The sequence below is a fragment of the Halichoerus grypus genome, chromosome 2 (genome assembly GCF_964656455.1).
Source record: "Halichoerus grypus chromosome 2, mHalGry1.hap1.1, whole genome shotgun sequence".
In the NCBI taxonomy this organism is placed as follows: Eukaryota; Metazoa; Chordata; class Mammalia; order Carnivora; family Phocidae; genus Halichoerus; species Halichoerus grypus.
Window position 1 is genome coordinate 129,527,110 of NC_135713.1, and position 19,008 is coordinate 129,546,117.

At 36.6% G+C, this 19,008-nt stretch overlaps 1 protein-coding gene across 1 annotated transcript in view; it reads left to right on the top strand.

Moving 5' to 3' along the window:
* The window catches only part of FBN2 (fibrillin 2), a 250,342-nt gene that overhangs the window by 56,134 nt on the left and 175,200 nt on the right, over positions 1 to 19,008 (top strand). The window contains exon 6 of the mRNA XM_078067554.1: positions 10,157 to 10,354. Coding sequence (XP_077923680.1) covers positions 10,157 to 10,354 — 198 coding nt within the window. The remainder of the gene's footprint in view (positions 1 to 10,156; positions 10,355 to 19,008) is intronic.

Here is a 19,008-nt window from a genome sequence, read left to right on the forward strand (position 1 = left end):
ATCATATGACTTTTATTTGAAGAATCCTTTCCCAAAAATTACAAATTAATAACCTGTAGATGTTGTTTCACTGTATTTTAACTCTCCATCCCACACAGGATAAAACTAATGCCAGACTGTTTCATCTTCTTTGTAGGTAGCCTGTTTTTTTCTCTCTGGAAATGGAGAGGTAGTTTTTCCTTTTAATCTAAGGTTGAGAGATTCAGAGATTTCATGAGGCTCTTCTTTGGAGTATGTCTTTTTTTTTTCATTATTCTTGTCTGTGACACCATGAGCCATTTTAACCCAGAGGTGAAAACTACTTTTTATTGAAGCTTAGGAAATTTTTTCCTATGGTTTCTTTATTCTCTATTTGTTTTTTTTTTGTGTGTGTGTGTGTGTGGTTTTTTGTGGTTTTTTTTGGAATTCATAGCATTCACATTCTGGTTTCTAGTCTCTGCCCTTGAGGTCTAATCTTTTATTTATGATACTAATTTTTTAGAAATTTTGCTGTGTTGTAAGCTACTTCTTCCATTTGATCTTCTAAACAACTGATTTAGCTTGAAGCGGTGAATATTTGTTTTTCTTCTTCTTCTGTTGAGTCTGAATATTGAAAGGGTTTACTTTCCTGAACCAAAGAAAGACTTTAGTCCTTTTATTTGTGTTGATATATCCATGAAACAAGTTCCCCCAGTACCCATACCGGTCAGGCTTCATGGGATTCTCAGCAATTACAGACTTGTTGGTTGTGAAAGATACGTTCATTTTTATTTTACTGAGCTGGAATATTAGTACTGTGACCTTTCTGCTGAAATGTCGTAGTTGTATCCCTTTGCTCTTGAGCCTCTCTTAGTGCTTATGTATTTGCCTCCAACCAGAGAGCCAGGAATGACCCACTTCATGAGTGTAGAACACCACCCATGCAGGACCACCAGTGCCATCAAGATCTGTTGACCACCTGCTCTTCTCCGTGCAGCAAGTCACAGAGGCAAGGCCTCCCCGTTTGCAAGTCAGATGGACCTATTGACAGATGCTACCCATGTCCCCTTAGAAGGCCATATGATCAGTGGTCTTCCTTGCTCTTTAGCATTTCCCTAAAACTCCCAATAATTAAAACCCCATTAATGAATCACATGGCATTCACTCTTTTCTCAGGAGAAACCCCAGCCTTTCTAGTTAGATGTTACACTAGAAGTTGTCAGGACAGAATCATAAAGCAGGTAGTGTGTCTTATTTCCTGGGATGAGTGTGATTCATTAGACTTGATTGACTCAGTAACATGAGCATGGCTGCTTAAATTGCTCAGGAGGAATTGATGTAAGCACAAATTTTAATAAGAAAATAGTACATTGAATCCATATTACTGTATAAAGGCTGTCAGCAAGATAAATCAGATCTGTCCCAGCATTGGTTTCCATTGATTTTGTATCTGACTTTATTGATAATGGATAAATGTTTTGTGAGCACATACCACTTTCTCCTGAAATTATTCATACCTAATGAACGTACTATATGTTTTTCTTAGACATCTTAAAATTTGGTACTTTGTGGATTTGACTTGCATATGATCCATCTTTTGTGTTAATCATTTATGTCTTTGGCCCCCTTATTACTCATGACAAAGTATTTTTGCCTCTTTAAGTTTCTTCTTCAAAAGTGACAGTATCCTTCTGCTTAAATAATCTTTTTAGTTTTTAATCTTCAGCTTTTTTGTTGTTATGTGTGAAGTAAGTTAATTGGTTGTGCTCTTGGGAGAGGGTGCTTTCAGTTCATAGGCATGAATTTGAGGACCACAATTTTGATGGCCTTCATCCTTATGAAACATGACATCAAAGATAGCAATTTTGTTTGCATCATTGGCCAGCGCCTAATTATCTTTCCTGCCTCTTCATTCTTCCAGAGCTCTTTGATGTCGGTGGTAGTCTTGTGCTTTGAAAGACTGGAGAATGGTGAAAGAAGTCCTTCTTTACTGAGTCCATGTTTTCACTGAGATCTTAAATAATGATATTACGTTAGAGAAACAATGCAGTACTACTGTGGTAGTTAAAATATTCACTTATTTATCTGCAGAAGCAAAAGTCTTTAATGTTTCTCTCAATGTACACAGAATCTCTCCCTAATTGAACATGGCTAGGAGATTCATCTTTGGGAGAAACCAAAGCAAAGCAATATTAGGCTTGCAGAATTTTGGGGAGTTGGAAGATCATACCTGGGGGTGGCAGGATGCACTTGGGGGATTTTGACAATATTCATTAAAATGGTGAAGGGCTTTGGTCTGTTACGAGAAGGCAAAGCTACCAGAAGCTGAGGGTGTGATGATCTATGTCTTGGGTTTAATGAACACTGCATGAATGGTGCAGGGCTTGGGAGGGAGGCCGGTCTTCAAGTTCAGTCTCCATTTCACTTTTTTCTAGCTCTTTCATTCTCCATGTGAAACTTTATCTCTGACTTTTAATTTTTCCTTTGTAAAAGTGGCAAAAATACTTCCTTAGCACTTCAGAATAAAAAGAGATAATTTATAGAATGGGTTTTATAATATGAAGTGCCTGCCACAGAGTTAATTTTCTTCCATTCAGTGCCAAAAAACAGGGGCAATGAGTTCATAATTCAGCTGCAATGAGATACCACATTTCTCCCTTTAAATGAATAAAACTTAAACCAGTTGCCTCTACTCAGATGGAGAAGGTGTAAGGATCAGCCTCTCTTCAGAGAGCAGTTCTGAGAATGTTTGAATATTTTTCAAACTGGACACTTGACCCAGCATTTCTAGTGCTAGGAATTTACCCTACAGAGAGTCCAAGTATATAGTCAGTCAATGTGTTCAAGAATACCCTTGCAGAATTGTGTGCACTCTAATCAATTGTGACAATGTAAATTTCCATCAGAAGGCAAGTGGTCACTGTTGCAAGGGGGTATGTCTCGATGCCCTTCAGTGGTGACTGTGTATATGAAAAAGACTCAAAGTTTATTTTGGTCTTAAAAATTCTGGTTTGCTTTACTTAAATATAGCTTTCAAAACCCTGATTATTCCTTGAGCTTTTTAAAGATATATTTTTAATTGCAGGGAAATACAGATAACATGGAATTGACCATTGTAGACCATTTTTCAGAGTACAGTTCCGTGGTATTAGTATCTTCACATTGTCATGGAACCATCACCAATGTCTATCCATTGAGTTCTTTTCATCTTGCAGAACCGAAACTCCATACCTATTAAACAGAAACTCCCTATACCCCTTGAAAAACATCATTCTGCTTTCTGTTCCAATAAATTTGATTGCTCTAGATACCTCATGTATGTGAAATCATAAAATATTTTATGGCTAATTTCTCTCAGAATAATGTCCTCAGGGTTCATCTGTGCTATAGAATGTGTCAAATTTCCTAGCTTTTTAGGTCTGAATAATATTCTATTGTATGTGTTTTGTTTGTTCATTCATCTGTCAATGGGCACTTGGGTTGCATTCACCTCTTGGCTCTTTGAATAATGCTGCATGAACCTGGATGTATAGATATTTCTTCTGATCCCTGCTTTCAGTTCCTTAGGGCATGTTCCTTGAACTTTTAAATCCAATTTATAGATCTCTCTAATCTATTGAGTAGATTTTAGTAGTCACTTTAAGAGGCCTTTAAATAATATTTGGTTCCAATTTAATACTTAATGAAACACCTCCATATCTTTTAAACTGCTTTTTTATATTAAATGCATGTAATTTTTAAGTACTTCACTTGTGTGACTTAACCTTTGCAAGTACTCAAATAACTCTTCTGAAGCAAATTAAAAACTAAATATATAAATAAACTTTTAAGTGTATAAGTTCACTTAAATGGTCCAGTTCTGTATATAAGCATAGTCACATTTTAAGTTGAAAAAACCATCATTCTGTACTATATGTTGGCTGCTAGAATTTAAATTAAAAAAAAAATCATTCTGAATAGGTCACTTAACTATTTATTTTAAATTGTGGTTATAAGGCAGTCTGATAGAATGGGGCAAAAGCTGTTAAATGTTACAGATACATAATTTTTGCACAGATTTCTTAAAGCAACAATGTTAATATAATGGCTCTGATTCCCTTAAACATTTCTGTACTTAATTCTAAAATTTTCTGAGGTTGACATATGCTTTTCCATCAAGGAAGACAATTACTGTCTCAGCCATTTGAGTTTATTGCACTCTGAATGTTTGGTCAGCGTGAAGTCTGGATCTGCAGACATTCAGGGCAGATCATATTGAAACTAAGGAAATGCTTGTATCATCCCATATAAGTTTGGGGGTTGGCTTCTCTGCATGCTCCAGTTATATCTGTGATCAAAGACTGTAGCTGGCACACCAACTACGTTCTCAATTAAAACCATGATAGGATGCACTAAAAAATGTTATTTATAATTGCTCTGTCAAAAACCAAAAACTTGGTTAGGCGTCTGCCTTCCGCTTGGGTCATGATCCCAGGGTCCAGGGATCGAGTCCCGAATCGGGCTCCCTGCTCAGCTGGGGGCCTGCTTCTCCCTCTCCCTCTGCTGCTCCCTCTGCTTGTACGCTCTGTCTCTATCAAATAAATAAATAAAATCTTTAAAAACAAAAAAACCTCCATTACTGCAAGGAGACAGTCCCATAGCCAGGATCATTAGACCAGCTCTGTACAGTCTACACTTCTTCGTGACCCTCACTTATACCTGCAGCTCCCACACAGCGTGATCACTTGACTACATGTTGCATTGCTTTGGTTCCTGAGAATGAAAATGCCTTCTTGCCTAACTTCAAATGCTGTGCACCTTGGTGGGAAATTCCACCTATTTGCCTGTCCTTTCTAGGACCAGGCAAGTCCCAGGCAAGACAAAGACTTGCCTTTGTATACTAACGTGGGAATGGATGGAATTCAATGGATTCTGGACATCTCATGGCATGGTTGGACTAGCCATAGTCCATGGTCTCTAAGAGGGCCATCCACTGCACAGCTCCAGAGGATGACATTTACATTACAGCATGTGTGGCAATCTTCCCTAAGTTATGCAGTGTGTCGTCTGCTCCATTCTGCTGGCAGTTAAATGAAGAATACTGCAGCCACACAGGCGGTTGATGTATTGCTGTCCCTGTGACTCTTTTCCCTTCTCGTGTGAAGCCCCCTGGAGACGCCTAGTCCGTTGATCTTACTGCTTTCTCCCACTTCTTAATTTATCAGTCCTCCTTTTTCTCATTTCCTTTTCCTCCAGCGTAGATTCCATAGTCTGTAATTTAAAAGCTGTGTAACAATCCTCTGAACTCCCTTGCCATTCTGATTTTTTTTTCCACATCTGAGAGATAAAACCCTAACCCTAATGTACCCAACCTCTGAGTGAGCCTCTCAGCTGCCTAAGGGATGCTGGGAAAAGTCCTCAGGCAGGCGGATTGGTCCCACTACCAGTCCATCCTGGTCATCTGCCGTACAGAGCCCTGAATGTCACCTGGGAGTCCACTGGGTTCTCATGTCAGCTCCCTCGCCTGGGATCTGCAGTGCCATCTCAGCCCCAAATATCTGATTCCACAGCTGACCCCCCCCCTCCTGTTTCACAAAGAAAATAGAAGGTGTGGGAGAGGACACTGCTCACTGTCCATCTACTCTATAAATACTCTTCTTTCTCAGGCTACAACAGAGTGCTTTTCTTCTCCTTTCGAAGGATAACTCCTTCACACATTCTGGTTTCACACTCAGGCTGACTCCTAAGGGATCTTATACTAGAAATTATTACTCTTTTTGGTACTTATAAGCCCTCCCTTTCAACTGGGTCATTCCCATCGGCTTTTAGAAGTGTGTGTGTCTTCCATAAAACAAAGCAAAACATATAAAATTAAAAAATAAGCAAAAAATAAATAAGTAAATGACAACAACAAAAAATTCCTCTCCTTCAGTTCCACATCCTCCACCAGACCTGTTTCTGTTATTACCTTCTGAAAACCTCTTCAGAGGTTACCAGGTTGTTTGTACAACAATAATGCTCAGTTTGGTTATCTAGCACTGTTTAGCATCTTAAGAGGACTTGTGAAATTATATCAAAATTTCCAAATATATTCAATTATATTTATTTAAAGTAGAATGGTAACATAGGCTATAATAAAAAAAGAAAATATTAGCAAGGATGCAGAGGAATTGGAACCCTCATTCATTACTGATAAGAATGTAAAATGGTGAAGCTACATTGGAAAAACCATTTGGTGGTTTCTGAAGAAGTTAAACAGAAACTCACCATACAACCCAGCAGATGGCCACTAATTGGTTAGCAGATGTGGTGTATCCATACAGTGGAATGCTAGTCAGCAGTAAAAGGGATTGAAATACTCACCCATACTATGGCATGGATGTTCCTCAAGAACATCATGCTAGGTCAAAGAAGCCAGGCAGAAAAGACCACATATTATATGATTCCATTTGTGTGCATTGTCCAGAAAAGCCAAACCGATAGTGACAGAAAGAGTAGTGGTTGACTGAGGCTGGAAATTGGCACAAGGAATCTTTGGGGTTGATGCAAATATTCTAAAATTAGATTGTGGTGATGGCTGCACAATTCAATAAATTTACATGTACATTTAAGACAGGTGAATATACGTTATATTCATGACACCATAATGAAGTTGTTTGAAAAAAAAAGGCAGCAAGCCGCCAGTTCTTGATGAGTTTTCTCATTGCACCAGCTGCTTAATGGGAATAAAAGTGGAACTGTACAAAACAAGTTAAGATGTTATATTGCATCACTATGTTTGTATCCTTTAGGTAAGTTCCTAGTACTGCAGTTGCTGGGTCATAAGCTCTATTTTCAACTTTTTGAGGAACCTCCTTACTATTTTCCAGAGTGGCTGCATCAGCTTGCATTCCCACCAGCAGTGTAAGAGGGTTCCCATTTCTCCACATCCTCGCCAACATCTGTTATTTCTTGACTTGTTAATTTTAGCCATTCTGACTTAGCATTTGCAAGGACATGGATGGAACTGGAGGGTATTATGCTAAGTGAAATAAATCAGTCAAGGAAAGACAATTACCATGTGATTTCACTCATATGTGGAATTTATGAAACAAAACGGAGGATCATAGGGAAAGGGAGGGAAAAATAAAATAAGACTAAATCAGAGAGGGAGGCAAAACCATAAGAGACTTAGCTCTAGGAAACAAACTGAGGGCTGCTGGAGGGGAGGTGGGTGGGGGATGGGGTAACTGGGTGATGGGCATTAAGGAGGGCACGTGATGTAATGAACACTAGGTGTTATATGCAACTAATGAATCACTAAACTCTACCTCTGAAACTAATTTAAAAAAAGATGCTATATTGTACTTCGATATTAGAAAATCAAAATAAAAGTATTTGTGTTTCACAGGTTAATTTTTAACATTTTTTGGTCATATAGTAATGAGGAAAATACCTGTTTCCAACCTACTGGCTCCAGCATACCCAAGTGATAAGCAGTTCTTTCCTTTTATATTTTGCTAATAAGCTCTGAGGATGTCCTTGACTTCAAATGGGTAGTGTGGTATACAATAATATTTTACTCACGCTGAAATCCTGATGACAAGAATGCATGGTCAGTAACATGAAATCCTTTTAGGGCTCTTTGACCATAATTAAAATACTAGCCAAGTTTGGGACAGGATGTTTTAATCTGATCAAGATATTTACATCCCCTTTCACTGATTTGTTCGTATTTTGCAAGATAGTAATTCTTGAATAAGTAGGTAATGCCGTAATTTTACATTTTAAACTAATCAGTTGCCTACCAGAAAGCCAAGTATAATGAGAAAAGAAAACAGATTCAGCACAGTTTGTAAGGAGGCAGATACTGTGTAGGCAAAAGAAATAAGGACAGGTAAACTCTTTTCCCAGGAAGAGAAGTCTGGGGTTGGCTTAATTAGAGCCTTCAACCTGAAAGGTCACTTCAGAGGACAAACAGCTATCCTCGTCCAGATATTCTCCTTCCCCAAAGAGAGCAGACTGAGAGGACATAATTTTAAGAAGGCGGTGTAGTTAGCCGAAGGAACAAATTTCCAGACAATTTGGTTTACTTAAGGATGGGATTATGAGGGAGGGTATGGAGGCTTCTCTCTGGGAATCCTGAAAGTGTGCAGAATGTGAACACAGCTACGTACGCAAGAATTACAGAAGGATAAATGGTTTATATTTTTTTGTGAAAAATACTTTTCCCACTTGTTCAGAACTTGATTTAATTTGTGAGTCTGATACTTGTTTAAAACAGCAAAATAATGGTTGTGTGAAGGATAATAGATAGGTTTAAAAAATTTACAACCTGGCAGTTTGTGGTGTGGGAAGCATGCTTGTTTATAAGGTTGACATATCTACACATATACTGCAAAGATTGTCTTTTTCAAAAACGTGATTTGCAGCCAACACATCTGTTGTTCTTATGTAAGGGATTAAAATGAGCTATTTTTGTTGAAGTTCAGCTGCAGAGTAACAGAGTGTTAAACCAGCTTGCAAAAAACGTTACCTATTTTAGGTTTTTTTGTGTGTGTTAAACTTTAAAAATATTCTTTTGCTCTATATGAGAAAGCCTTATTCTTTGTTTTTAAAAAAATACAAGTTTTATGTGGTTTTAAGTTGTGTTTTTGTTACATGATAGCATTTAGATTATATCAAAGTTCTTCTAGCTTAGCATTTTGAATGTTAAATCCTATCCAAGTTTGCTTTTTTCCAGTACATATTTCATAAAAATCTTACCAACATTATTGACTCTGCTTTCTTTGAATGTGAGATTGTTTTGTTCTTGGAAATCTGAAATAAACTTGTTCTGGTTTTCCCCTTCAAATGGAATTATGTCATTTGCATGAGGGCTTATCAGGAAATCCTGACTATCATCTTACAGTCCCAAGACTTAATGAACTGTATTCATACAGTCTCTGTGAAAGGGGGGGAAAAGCCCTTTTCACATATTTCTGTTGTAATTTTAAAACAAATGTGAGTTGTTTCATTAGTCAGTCTTCGTGAAACTGACCTTTCTCTGATTTCCAGTGTCTCTCAAAACAGCAACAACAACACTCAAAAACTGTTTTGTTAATGATTCAGTTCTGCTTAAAAGAGTTAAATACTGATCATCTAAAAGGTTCACTGAAGTAAATTATAGGAGAAAGAGGGCTAGAGTCAGAATGCCTAGCTTTTAAGTTACCTGGAGTCTAGATCAGCCCTTCTTAATCTTGAAGGTGTGTATGAATCTCCTGAATATTTTGTTGAAATGCAGTTCTAGGTCAGTGAGTCTAGGGTGGAGCCTGAGTCTGCATGTCTAACCACCTCCCAGGTGATGCATATATCACTGGTCCATGGACCACAGTTTGAGATGCAACAGTCCCAATAGATCATCCTTAATATCCACAGAAGTCTGCCTATTTAGCATTTGCTGATGCTTCTCTGAGCTGGAAAATGGTACAGTCTTTTAGAGTATAGAGATTAAATAATAGTAACTTACCTAGAAAGAATCCATGACAGGGGCTCTTATTGGTACAGTCTTCCTGGATGAACTACACAGGGAACTAAAGAGACTGACACAGAAACAAAAATCAAATTGTTAGAACTTAGTGTTTATAGACATACTAGACTGCTCAGATATATTTGTGATATGGAAGGGTATATCATTATTGGTTCTCTTCTGATTCCGATCTCATGTCCACCGGTTGGGAAAGAAAATCTTTGCTAGGTAAATAGAGAGTCCTGCAAGCAGGTGCTGACGGTATGCAGGTGAGGGATGGCAGTGACATGAGACTGCCGGCTTGGTGTCAGAGAGAAGGACACACTTCTCTCCCCACTGCCATGTAGAATGGCAGGCCTAGCATGGCCAAATCTTCCAACTTTTCAAGAAAAGCCAGAAATAGAAATTTCATGTGAAATTTCCCAATTTAAAAATGTTGGCTACTAATTTAAATTCTTTCAGAACATTATTCAGGCCAAGAAAACACATCTGTGTCCCAGACACAGCCCTTGAGCCACCCGTTTACAGTGTCTGGTGTAAAATACATTGAAGTCTCCTAAAGCAGTCCTCATGATTGAAAAATGAGGAATTTTCGAAATGAAACTTGCCAGCCTTTTGTCTTTAGACACTTGAGTCAGAAGAAATTGCCTCTGTTTTATGTGTTTGGGGCTACTGGTGTAAGATTGGTGTATGGTCATAAAACCTGTCTTTCCGTCTTCTTTCACATTCCAGATTACAGGACAGGCCCTTGTTTCACTCAGGTCAACAACCAAATGTGCCAAGGGCAGCTGACGGGCATTGTCTGCACTAAGACTCTGTGCTGTGCCACCATTGGACGGGCCTGGGGCCACCCCTGTGAGATGTGTCCGGCCCAGCCTCAGCCCTGCCGACGGGGCTTTATCCCCAACATCCGCACTGGAGCTTGCCAAGGTGAGTTCGCCGTCTGCCTGCGTGCGCAAGCTCACCACGTGTGGGTCTCCTTCACTGCGCTCGGAGGATCCACCCCTAATACCTCCTACCATCCAAACTCCTGCCATTTCCAAGAGGGGCCTCATTAGCAAGCCTGACTAGAGATGACCTGATTATTAGCCACCTAATGAATAATCATTTTTTAGGTCTTGACATAAATGGAGAAGAGAGGAGATACTATGAAAAACTGGGGAAAATTAAAAAAAATTTTTTAAATTAAATTAGCTCATATAATCAGAGGACAAACCACTCCCAGATCTTCATCCAGGAGGCACTACACTCTCCTTACCACAACCCCTCAAACTATACACATGAAAATACCCAGGAAAATGTTTTTCTCTTTCTTGTATTCTCATTCAAGATATGGGAATCTAGGCTCAGGTTAACACTGCCCGCCATTTTTATTAATAGTGTCTGTAGAGGCCAAGTGTAAACTCTGTCCTTAAATGCAGTTACTGAAGAGTTTATATCCAGTTAGTTACAGTCTGGTCTCCAAGCAATCTTCCCAACCACATCCTGGTGTATATTTTATGTATCAGGGCTAGCCTGGGGATCCCTGAGGATGCTGCAGTAGTAGATACCGACCCAAGTCGTCAAAAAAAATGGTTACATTTTTACTGGATAATTATTTTAATTAATTTTCAGCCACCACAGTTCTTACCCTTTTTTGGCTACTTCTCTGATATCATATCACGATATACGTATCAAGTATATTAAACCCATTTTTAGAGTTTGGAAATAGCTCTATAATGAGTTCTCTTATGGCAGTAGGATCACAGGAAAATGGAAAATGACTTTTGTATTATTCAGAGAAATGATATTCATATTTGAGACATGACGAGTTGGGTTTATTTGTTATCATGAAATCATATATGAAGTTAGATTCCTGAGGTCTTTCAAATTGATGTTAGTGACCAGTATCACAGAAACAGATGTCATCTACCCAACCCCTGTAAATGGCTTATTGCGGAAAGCCAGTCCAGTGTCCTAAAACCCAAAAGAGAGTTATAATTTGGGAAGCCTGCATGTAGCTTCAATTCACTGAAGAATAATCATTTAGGTGCTCTGCATAATTTGGTAAATGTATCTCTGACAGTGGCCTCTACAGATTTTTGTTAGTTTTGTAGTTTTGTAAAAGTTAATGTTAAAAACTGGGCTCTATCCAAACTCTTCCAATAAGAACTATAGGGATGCCCAAGGGATGAACCTACATGTCAGCTGTGGACTTAGAATGGTTTTGTGTTTTGTCTCTTGGCTTATTATCTGTCACAGGTCAGACCTAATATGGAAACCATGTAAATGTCATTTTTAGTCTGCTGTTTTCGGGGCGCCTGGGTGACTCAGTCAGTTAAGCGTCTGCCTTCGGCTCAGGTCATGATCCCAGAGTCCTGGGATTGAGCCCCACATTGGGCTCCCTGCTTGGTGAGGAGTCTGCTTCTCCCTTTGCCCCTCACCCTGTTCTTGTGCACTCTCTCTCTCTCTCAAGTAAAAAAAAAAAATCTTTAAAAATAATAATAATTATCTGCTGTTTTCTATGGGTAATAAAATCCTCTATCTTTGATACAACTACCAGTCTGATTTTATAGTTTCTGATAAAGTAATTTTTTATAGAAGATATACCATATATTATATAGTATTCACCATACTTCGTAGCTTTCCTAGATTAGAAATAGAATACAGTAAAATTTATATAATTTATATAGATTCCTATTAAAGAGAAAATACTGTGTAGATCTAGACTAATAATGACTGGATTTACTAAGGTAGTACTTCCTGTTTATTCTATAGCACGTATCCCTTTCTGATATACTTGCTCATTTATTGTCTTTATTGCTTTTACTTTCCCCCCCAGTGAAAATGTAAGATCCATTAGGTCATAAATCTTTTTTATTCATTAATGTCTCTGAGGCATCTGGAAGAGTGCCTAACATGTGGTAGATACTCAGTAACTATCTTTTGAATTAATAAATGGGATTAACATACTTCCAAAAACCACTATTTCGTAAAAATAGTCCAGTTCAGAAAAACTCTTTTAACTTCAACCAAAACATCCCCAATTACTGAATCCTCATCGTCTACATTTGCATTTAAGCTTTTTTCTCTTTATCTTTATATTTCGTCAGAGAGGCCTAGTTTTTCTCAACACACTTACGAAATGTAGGATCTGATCTCAAATTTCCCTAATGCCCTTCAGGATTTAGTAATGTCTGAAGGCTTATTTATTTGATTTTGTTTATGCAGTGAAGATAAGTTTTCAGTTCCATTTGCCTAAAAATATAATGGATAAATACAGCGACAGGAACAAAATGAAACTTGCCACATGGTTAAAATATCTGGAAAAGCAAGTTTAAAAAGTTCTGCTTTATTTCAAAATCATGGCATAGTCAGAAGCCTCTCAATTAAATACTAATCCACAGTTCAGGCTATTTTAAGACTGCATCGTAATGTGATTTCATTTTCCCTTTAAATTCCTAGACTGTTTCCCAAATACTCTGCCAAATTGATTTAGAAGATACATGGCATGAAAAAAATAACATGATAAAACATGATACGTACATGTCATACTTTTTACAATAATAGTGATCTTTTTGATTGTATAATTGAAAATTTTTGAGTTAAAAATAAATTTCAGATGCAAAGAAGATGATTGCAAATAGCTTTATATTGGTTCTAAAATGTGGTTTATATTAGCCAAGAAAGGACATTTCTGAAGTTCTAAACATAATGTTATTCTGTAGTTGATGCAATTAGTGAATTACCTTATTTGTGGCTTCAGAGGACATGAAATATGATCTCGTATTAAACAGAGTAACTGTTCATATGTAGATTTCCATAAAATTTATATCAACTCCTATTTAAGAGAAAATACTGTGTAGATCTACTAGATTAATACTGAGTAGATTTACTAGGGTAATACTTTTTGTTTATTCTAAAGCATGTATCACTTTCTGATATGCTTGATTATTTATTGTCTTTATTGCTTTTACTTTCCTCCAGCTAGAGTGTGAGATCCATTAGGTCATGAATCTGTTTTTATGATGATACTTAAGTTGATACTTAAATGAAAATTAAGATGATACTTAAAACAAATTACGCTGTGAAGAGAAGAGTGTATCTTTTATATTTAACTGTTGCCATGATGTCTTTTAGGACTGAAGTGAACATTGTCAGGGCGGTGCACATTCTTAGGGTGCTGGCTGCTTGGTTGTAATGATTCATGGCTTCTTGCGTGTTGAGAGCCATTTCTGTTCTAACCCTTCTGCCCAAGACTAACTCACATTTAGTTTTGCACTTTCTTCTATTTTCTTCAATATCCAGAGTTAAATAATACAGGCCTTAAAATTTAAGCTGTCATAAAATGAGTGAATTAAAGGTTTAAAAAGTGGCATTAAGCCCTTTTTGAAGAATATATACAAACTTTAAATATGTCACAAACTGCCATATGCATCTGTTGTATTATTTTCTTAAAGTTTCTTACTCTCTTTTAATCTGTACAGTCTTCATGAACCTACTCTAGTTGAAAGGATATTTTATTTAATATTAGCACTTGACTTTAAGTCTTTTAGATTTTCAAAAGAATAGGGTCATCTAAAATTTTTTTAAAATATATTAAAATTTGTAGTTACTAATTTGTTATTTGATTTTTAAGAATTCGTCTTTCAAACTATTCCAACCATTTCCCAAACTGAAAAGATGGCAGAAGCAATTTGCTCATTAAATTGTGTCTTTTGCTTTGTCCTGGACAATAGTAATGGGCTGACGTTGAGCCTCTGTTCTATTCCATGCCAATTGAGAGGCACAAGACATCAGACCTACATGACAAGAGTCAGGACCTAGCTAGGACACAGGACAAGGACTTGAATAAAGAAACAACAGTACAGACCCTAAATCAGTCCCTGCCAAACCAATGGTGCTGTGTGTTTTTTTCAAATGATTACAGTGTTCAGAAATATCTAATTCATTTACTCAGGTTGTGCATGAGAAGTGTAGAGAAGCTGTACCTCCCCTGAACCCACACAGGCATGGCTCGTCCCTCGGTCATAGATTGGAAGGAAGATGCCCTCAGTAGAAAGTTATTTCCGGGCCTTCTATACAGCCCCAAAAGGAAAGGAGATTTGGTTCATTTGATTAGTATAAATTATTAAAGACATATTTATCTGGGCTGTCTACATTTTTCTAGTTAACCAGATCATTATAAAGTTTAACTTCCGTTTGTACTGTGTGAAAACAAGCCATTCCCATACAATCCAGAAAATTTACTTAAATCATAATTAATTGTAGAAACTCCCTCTTTTTTTTTAAATAATGTATGGGTGATATATGTGTGTGTTGTGTATTATATCATAATGAAAGAAGATGTTACTTGAAAGACACATTATACATGGTGAAACTTCAATGAAGTAAGCACAGGGCTATTCCTATATACTTCTACACTTCACAAACATACATCTTAATGAAGGAAGATGTGATTTGAACAACAGTTTATATGCAATGTGGTTTCAGTGAGATACACATTACAGCTATTCCCATATGCTTCTACACATATGTTTGCAAATGCTTAGATCTTAATGATAGAAGATGGTACTTGAAAGATGAATTATACAGTGTAGTTTCATTGAGTTAAGAACAAGCCCATTCCCATACATTTCCTTTTTTTTTAAGTTTTTATTTAAATTCCAGTTAGGATACAGTGTAATATTAGTTTCAGGTGTGATTCGGTACTTTCATACAGCACCCAGTGCTCATCACAACTCTTACTTAAAGATAGAATATGCTCCTTCTTCTAACTGAAGAAAAACTAACAATAAATAATAGAAAACAAGATCTTCTAAAATAAAATTCTGCTCCCCCCAGTTGAAAGCAGTGATGAACACTTGAAACTGTTGGGAAGTCTTTGGGACAGGGAGAGTCTTCTGAGTATTTACTCTGAGTCTCAGCATTCTGAAAGGCTCTTCATAGGCTGTGGATCTCCTTTTGGAGAGGCCCCTGAGTGAGAGAGGTCTACTACAGATCCTCAGGGGAAGTTGAAACCACTGGTGAACATCTCAGAGAGTGTGTATCTGAAAAGGCAGAGTAGATGGTCATACCCCCACCTGAAAGTTGAAAATTAATACAAAGGCAAAAAAAGAAAAAGTGGGAGAGAATTTGGTGAGCAGGTACCAGCAAGTATTTCATATAGAAATTTCTTTCAAACCAACTTGTTTCTTCTTGGGCTCTCTCCAGTTTTGCTTCAGTAGGAAATGGCCCCATTTAAAGATGAGTAATAAAGGAAAAACGTCTATATGTAACAACTGAAAAAAAGACAAAAACATTTGAAAGAGGCAAGTGAACATGCTTCAAGGAAGAATTACCCAAATAAACACAAGATTTATACACTTCTTAGCTTCAGGAAAGGAAAAGCAGTTTGTTTCTTCTCTTAAAACGTGCTCAAAGGAGAGTTATAAGAATTCAGTAAAGACAACCAGAGATAAAAAGTGGGTTGGTAGTACTCAAAAAAGAAACTGAAGAAGGATTTGAAACTTTACCTAATGGAAAGCAAATAATAGATATATACATATAAGCATACATGAAACTGAAAAAATATCAGTGACAAAAGTTAAAATGGAGGAAACCACAAACCATAATGTCAGAGAACAGTAATTAGGCAATGATTATAAAGAATCTGATACACAGTGAAATCAGACTAAAGGAAGCTGTGGAAAGGAACTGAAGAAGAGTCTTAGAGATAAAATAGAAGGATTTTCTAAAATGGATAAAAGCATCAGGCTGCAGATTGGAAGACACAAAACTTCAATAAAAATAGGAGTTAAATGGAATCCCACCGGCAAAATAAAACAGAATAAGCAAGTATTTTTTTAAAGGAAGTACCCTTGAGTCTGAGACTTCTCTAGAGCAACTCCTAAAGACCAGAAAACAGTGTGGCAGTGTTTGCAGACTTCTGAGGTAATGACCTCTGCTTGATTTGACATATTTTTAAATGAAATTATTTTAGTTGCTTTGTAGAATGTCAATAATAGGGCGACCAGAGTGAAAGCAAGGAAACCATTTAGAAGATTGCTATTGTAGTACAGGTGATATATGTTGGAAGTTGAGACCAGAATGGGCCAGAGGGGAGATTTGAGGCATATTTAGGGAGGGAGCACTTGTTACTGATGGAATGAAGTCAGACAAGTAAGAGGGAGACGATGAATTTATCTCCTATAAGGTGAGGAAGATTGAGACAGAGAAGCATGCTCTGTTCTTTTCATTCCAAGTGCAGAGTCCCACAGGTAGTAACTTACTTGCTTGTTGAGTAACAACTTGCTTATTGAGTTGATCACTTATTTAGCATTTGAATTTTGTTAATACATGAATAGGTATTCTGGCTGAATGAAACCATGTTGAATGGTTGCCAAAAAGCCCGTGCTTCTCAGATTCCAGGTAGAGATAGACCTGTCCTTCAGTTGCTGTTCGTAATGGCTGGCATTCATTTTTGTAGAAATATAAGTAATGTGTGATTATCTACGGAGTATAGGAATGAGAACTTAAATTTTAAAAATGGATCTAATTTGGTGATGGGCAAAGTTAACAAAAAAAAGTGCTATTAAATGTATAGTAATAGGAATTGGTCCCACAGATATAAATTAAATGAACCATCTTTATATGCCTGTACCACTGTGCATATTTTTCCACATTTTAATGTGAACTAAAAATAATATGCTAACTTACATAATCAGTTTAATCTTTTAGGGCAAGTTTATTTAAAGAAGTTGGAGAATAAATGAGTTCATCAACTAGAATTACCATTACCTTCTCACATTATTTATAACCTTAGTTAATAGACATACACTGAAGAGATTGTATAAGGTTTAAGTTTCAAAAGATCTGAATTCTAAACCTGAAGCTAATTACACTGCATGTTAACAAATTGGAATTTAAATAAAAATTTGAGAAAAAAAAAAGAAAGATTTAGCTTTATTCTATAAAATCCTTACATGTGATTTGAAGATGCTGAACATTTAAAGAAATAGTTTGTGCTTGAACTGAAGGAATGAACAACACATCTATATAATCAAGACAGTGGAAAACTATTCAGACGTTAGTTGCTTACGTTAGCACTTTGACAATGTAGAATGTCTTGCGTAGTTTGAAGGTCTGAGGCTTGCTTTTTTTTAGAGAGCGCTTGTGTATGTTCCTAGGTTCAAGTTGATTATTTCTACAAGATATTTGTAAAATTTTTGCTTTTCATTTTAATAATTAACTACCTAAAAGAAATTAATTCTGTATGGCTGCGTGGTCTAGGATACTTCAAAAATAAAGGTTTTATTTTTCCTTCTAGGAAAATACTTTTTAGGCAATTACAAAATAAGCCCCATAAAGTCGATTTGCTTTTTCCTTTGAAAAATTACTGAATCTACTAAATATGGAGTCAAAGATTTTATGAACAGTATTAAGGGATTTATAGGTTTGGCCCCATTTTTCAGCTTATATCATGATATTCTTTCTCTGATTTATCTTCCAGGAGAAGAGGTTTCTAGGGATGTCTTATACCACACTGTAATGAGGGTGGAAATGTAGTACATTTTAAAAAATAATGTGGTTTGAAATGTTCTGAATTAAAAAGTTCAGTATATAAATTTCTTGTTATATATTTCATTCTAGTTGTTTTGTTTGGATCAGATATCCTTAAATAAGACAATGAAATCTACTTTAATTTCAGTATAAAATATTTTGGGCTATTGTAATTTCTTCTAGACAGATAAAGTGAGGAAGAAATAATAAAGATGCTAAGCTTTTTGTAGGCTTAAATTCTCTAATTTACATACTCTAAGATACAGCAAACTTGTGGACTTACCAAAAATAATAGGGTAAATCAATGTATACTGACTTAGAGATATATCCACAAAATAATTTTAATGAAAAAAAAAAGCAAGATGCAGAACAACACATAGAGTGTGATCTTACTCTTGTTACATAGCCACCCAAGAGTCCCTAGCTATATATATATATTTTTGTACAGGCTCTTTATCAAGTTGGGGAAGCTCCCTTATATTCCTGGTTTATTGAGGGTTTTGAAATGACTGAGTGTTGAATTTTGTCACTTGCTTTTTTCACATTATAATATGATCATGTGTTTTCTCTTTCTTAGTCAACATGTTAATATAATGCATTATACTGATTGATGTTTGAATGTTGAAGCAAATTTAAATTCCTCAGATTAACCTCACTTGGTCATGATGTATTAATTTTTTATGTATTGCTAAAGTTGCCTTGCTAAGAATTTTTGTGTGCCTATTCAAAAAGTATATTATTGTGTTGTTTTTTTTCTTGTAATGTATTTTCTAGCTTTGGGGTAAGGGTAATGCTAGCCAAATAAAATGGGTAGGCTAGTGTCCCCTGTTCTCTTTTTCTGCAAGAATTTTTGTACAGGGGCGCCTGGGTGGCTCAGGCGGTAAAGCATCTGCCTTCGGCTCAGGTCATGATCTCAGAGTCCTGGGATTGAGCCCTATGCTGGGCCAGGCTCCATGCTCAGCGGGGAGTCTGTTTCTCCCTTTCCCTCTGCCTGCCACTCCTCCTGCTTGTGCTCTCTCTCTCTGTCAAATAAGTAAATAAAATCTTAAAAAAATTTTTTTTTT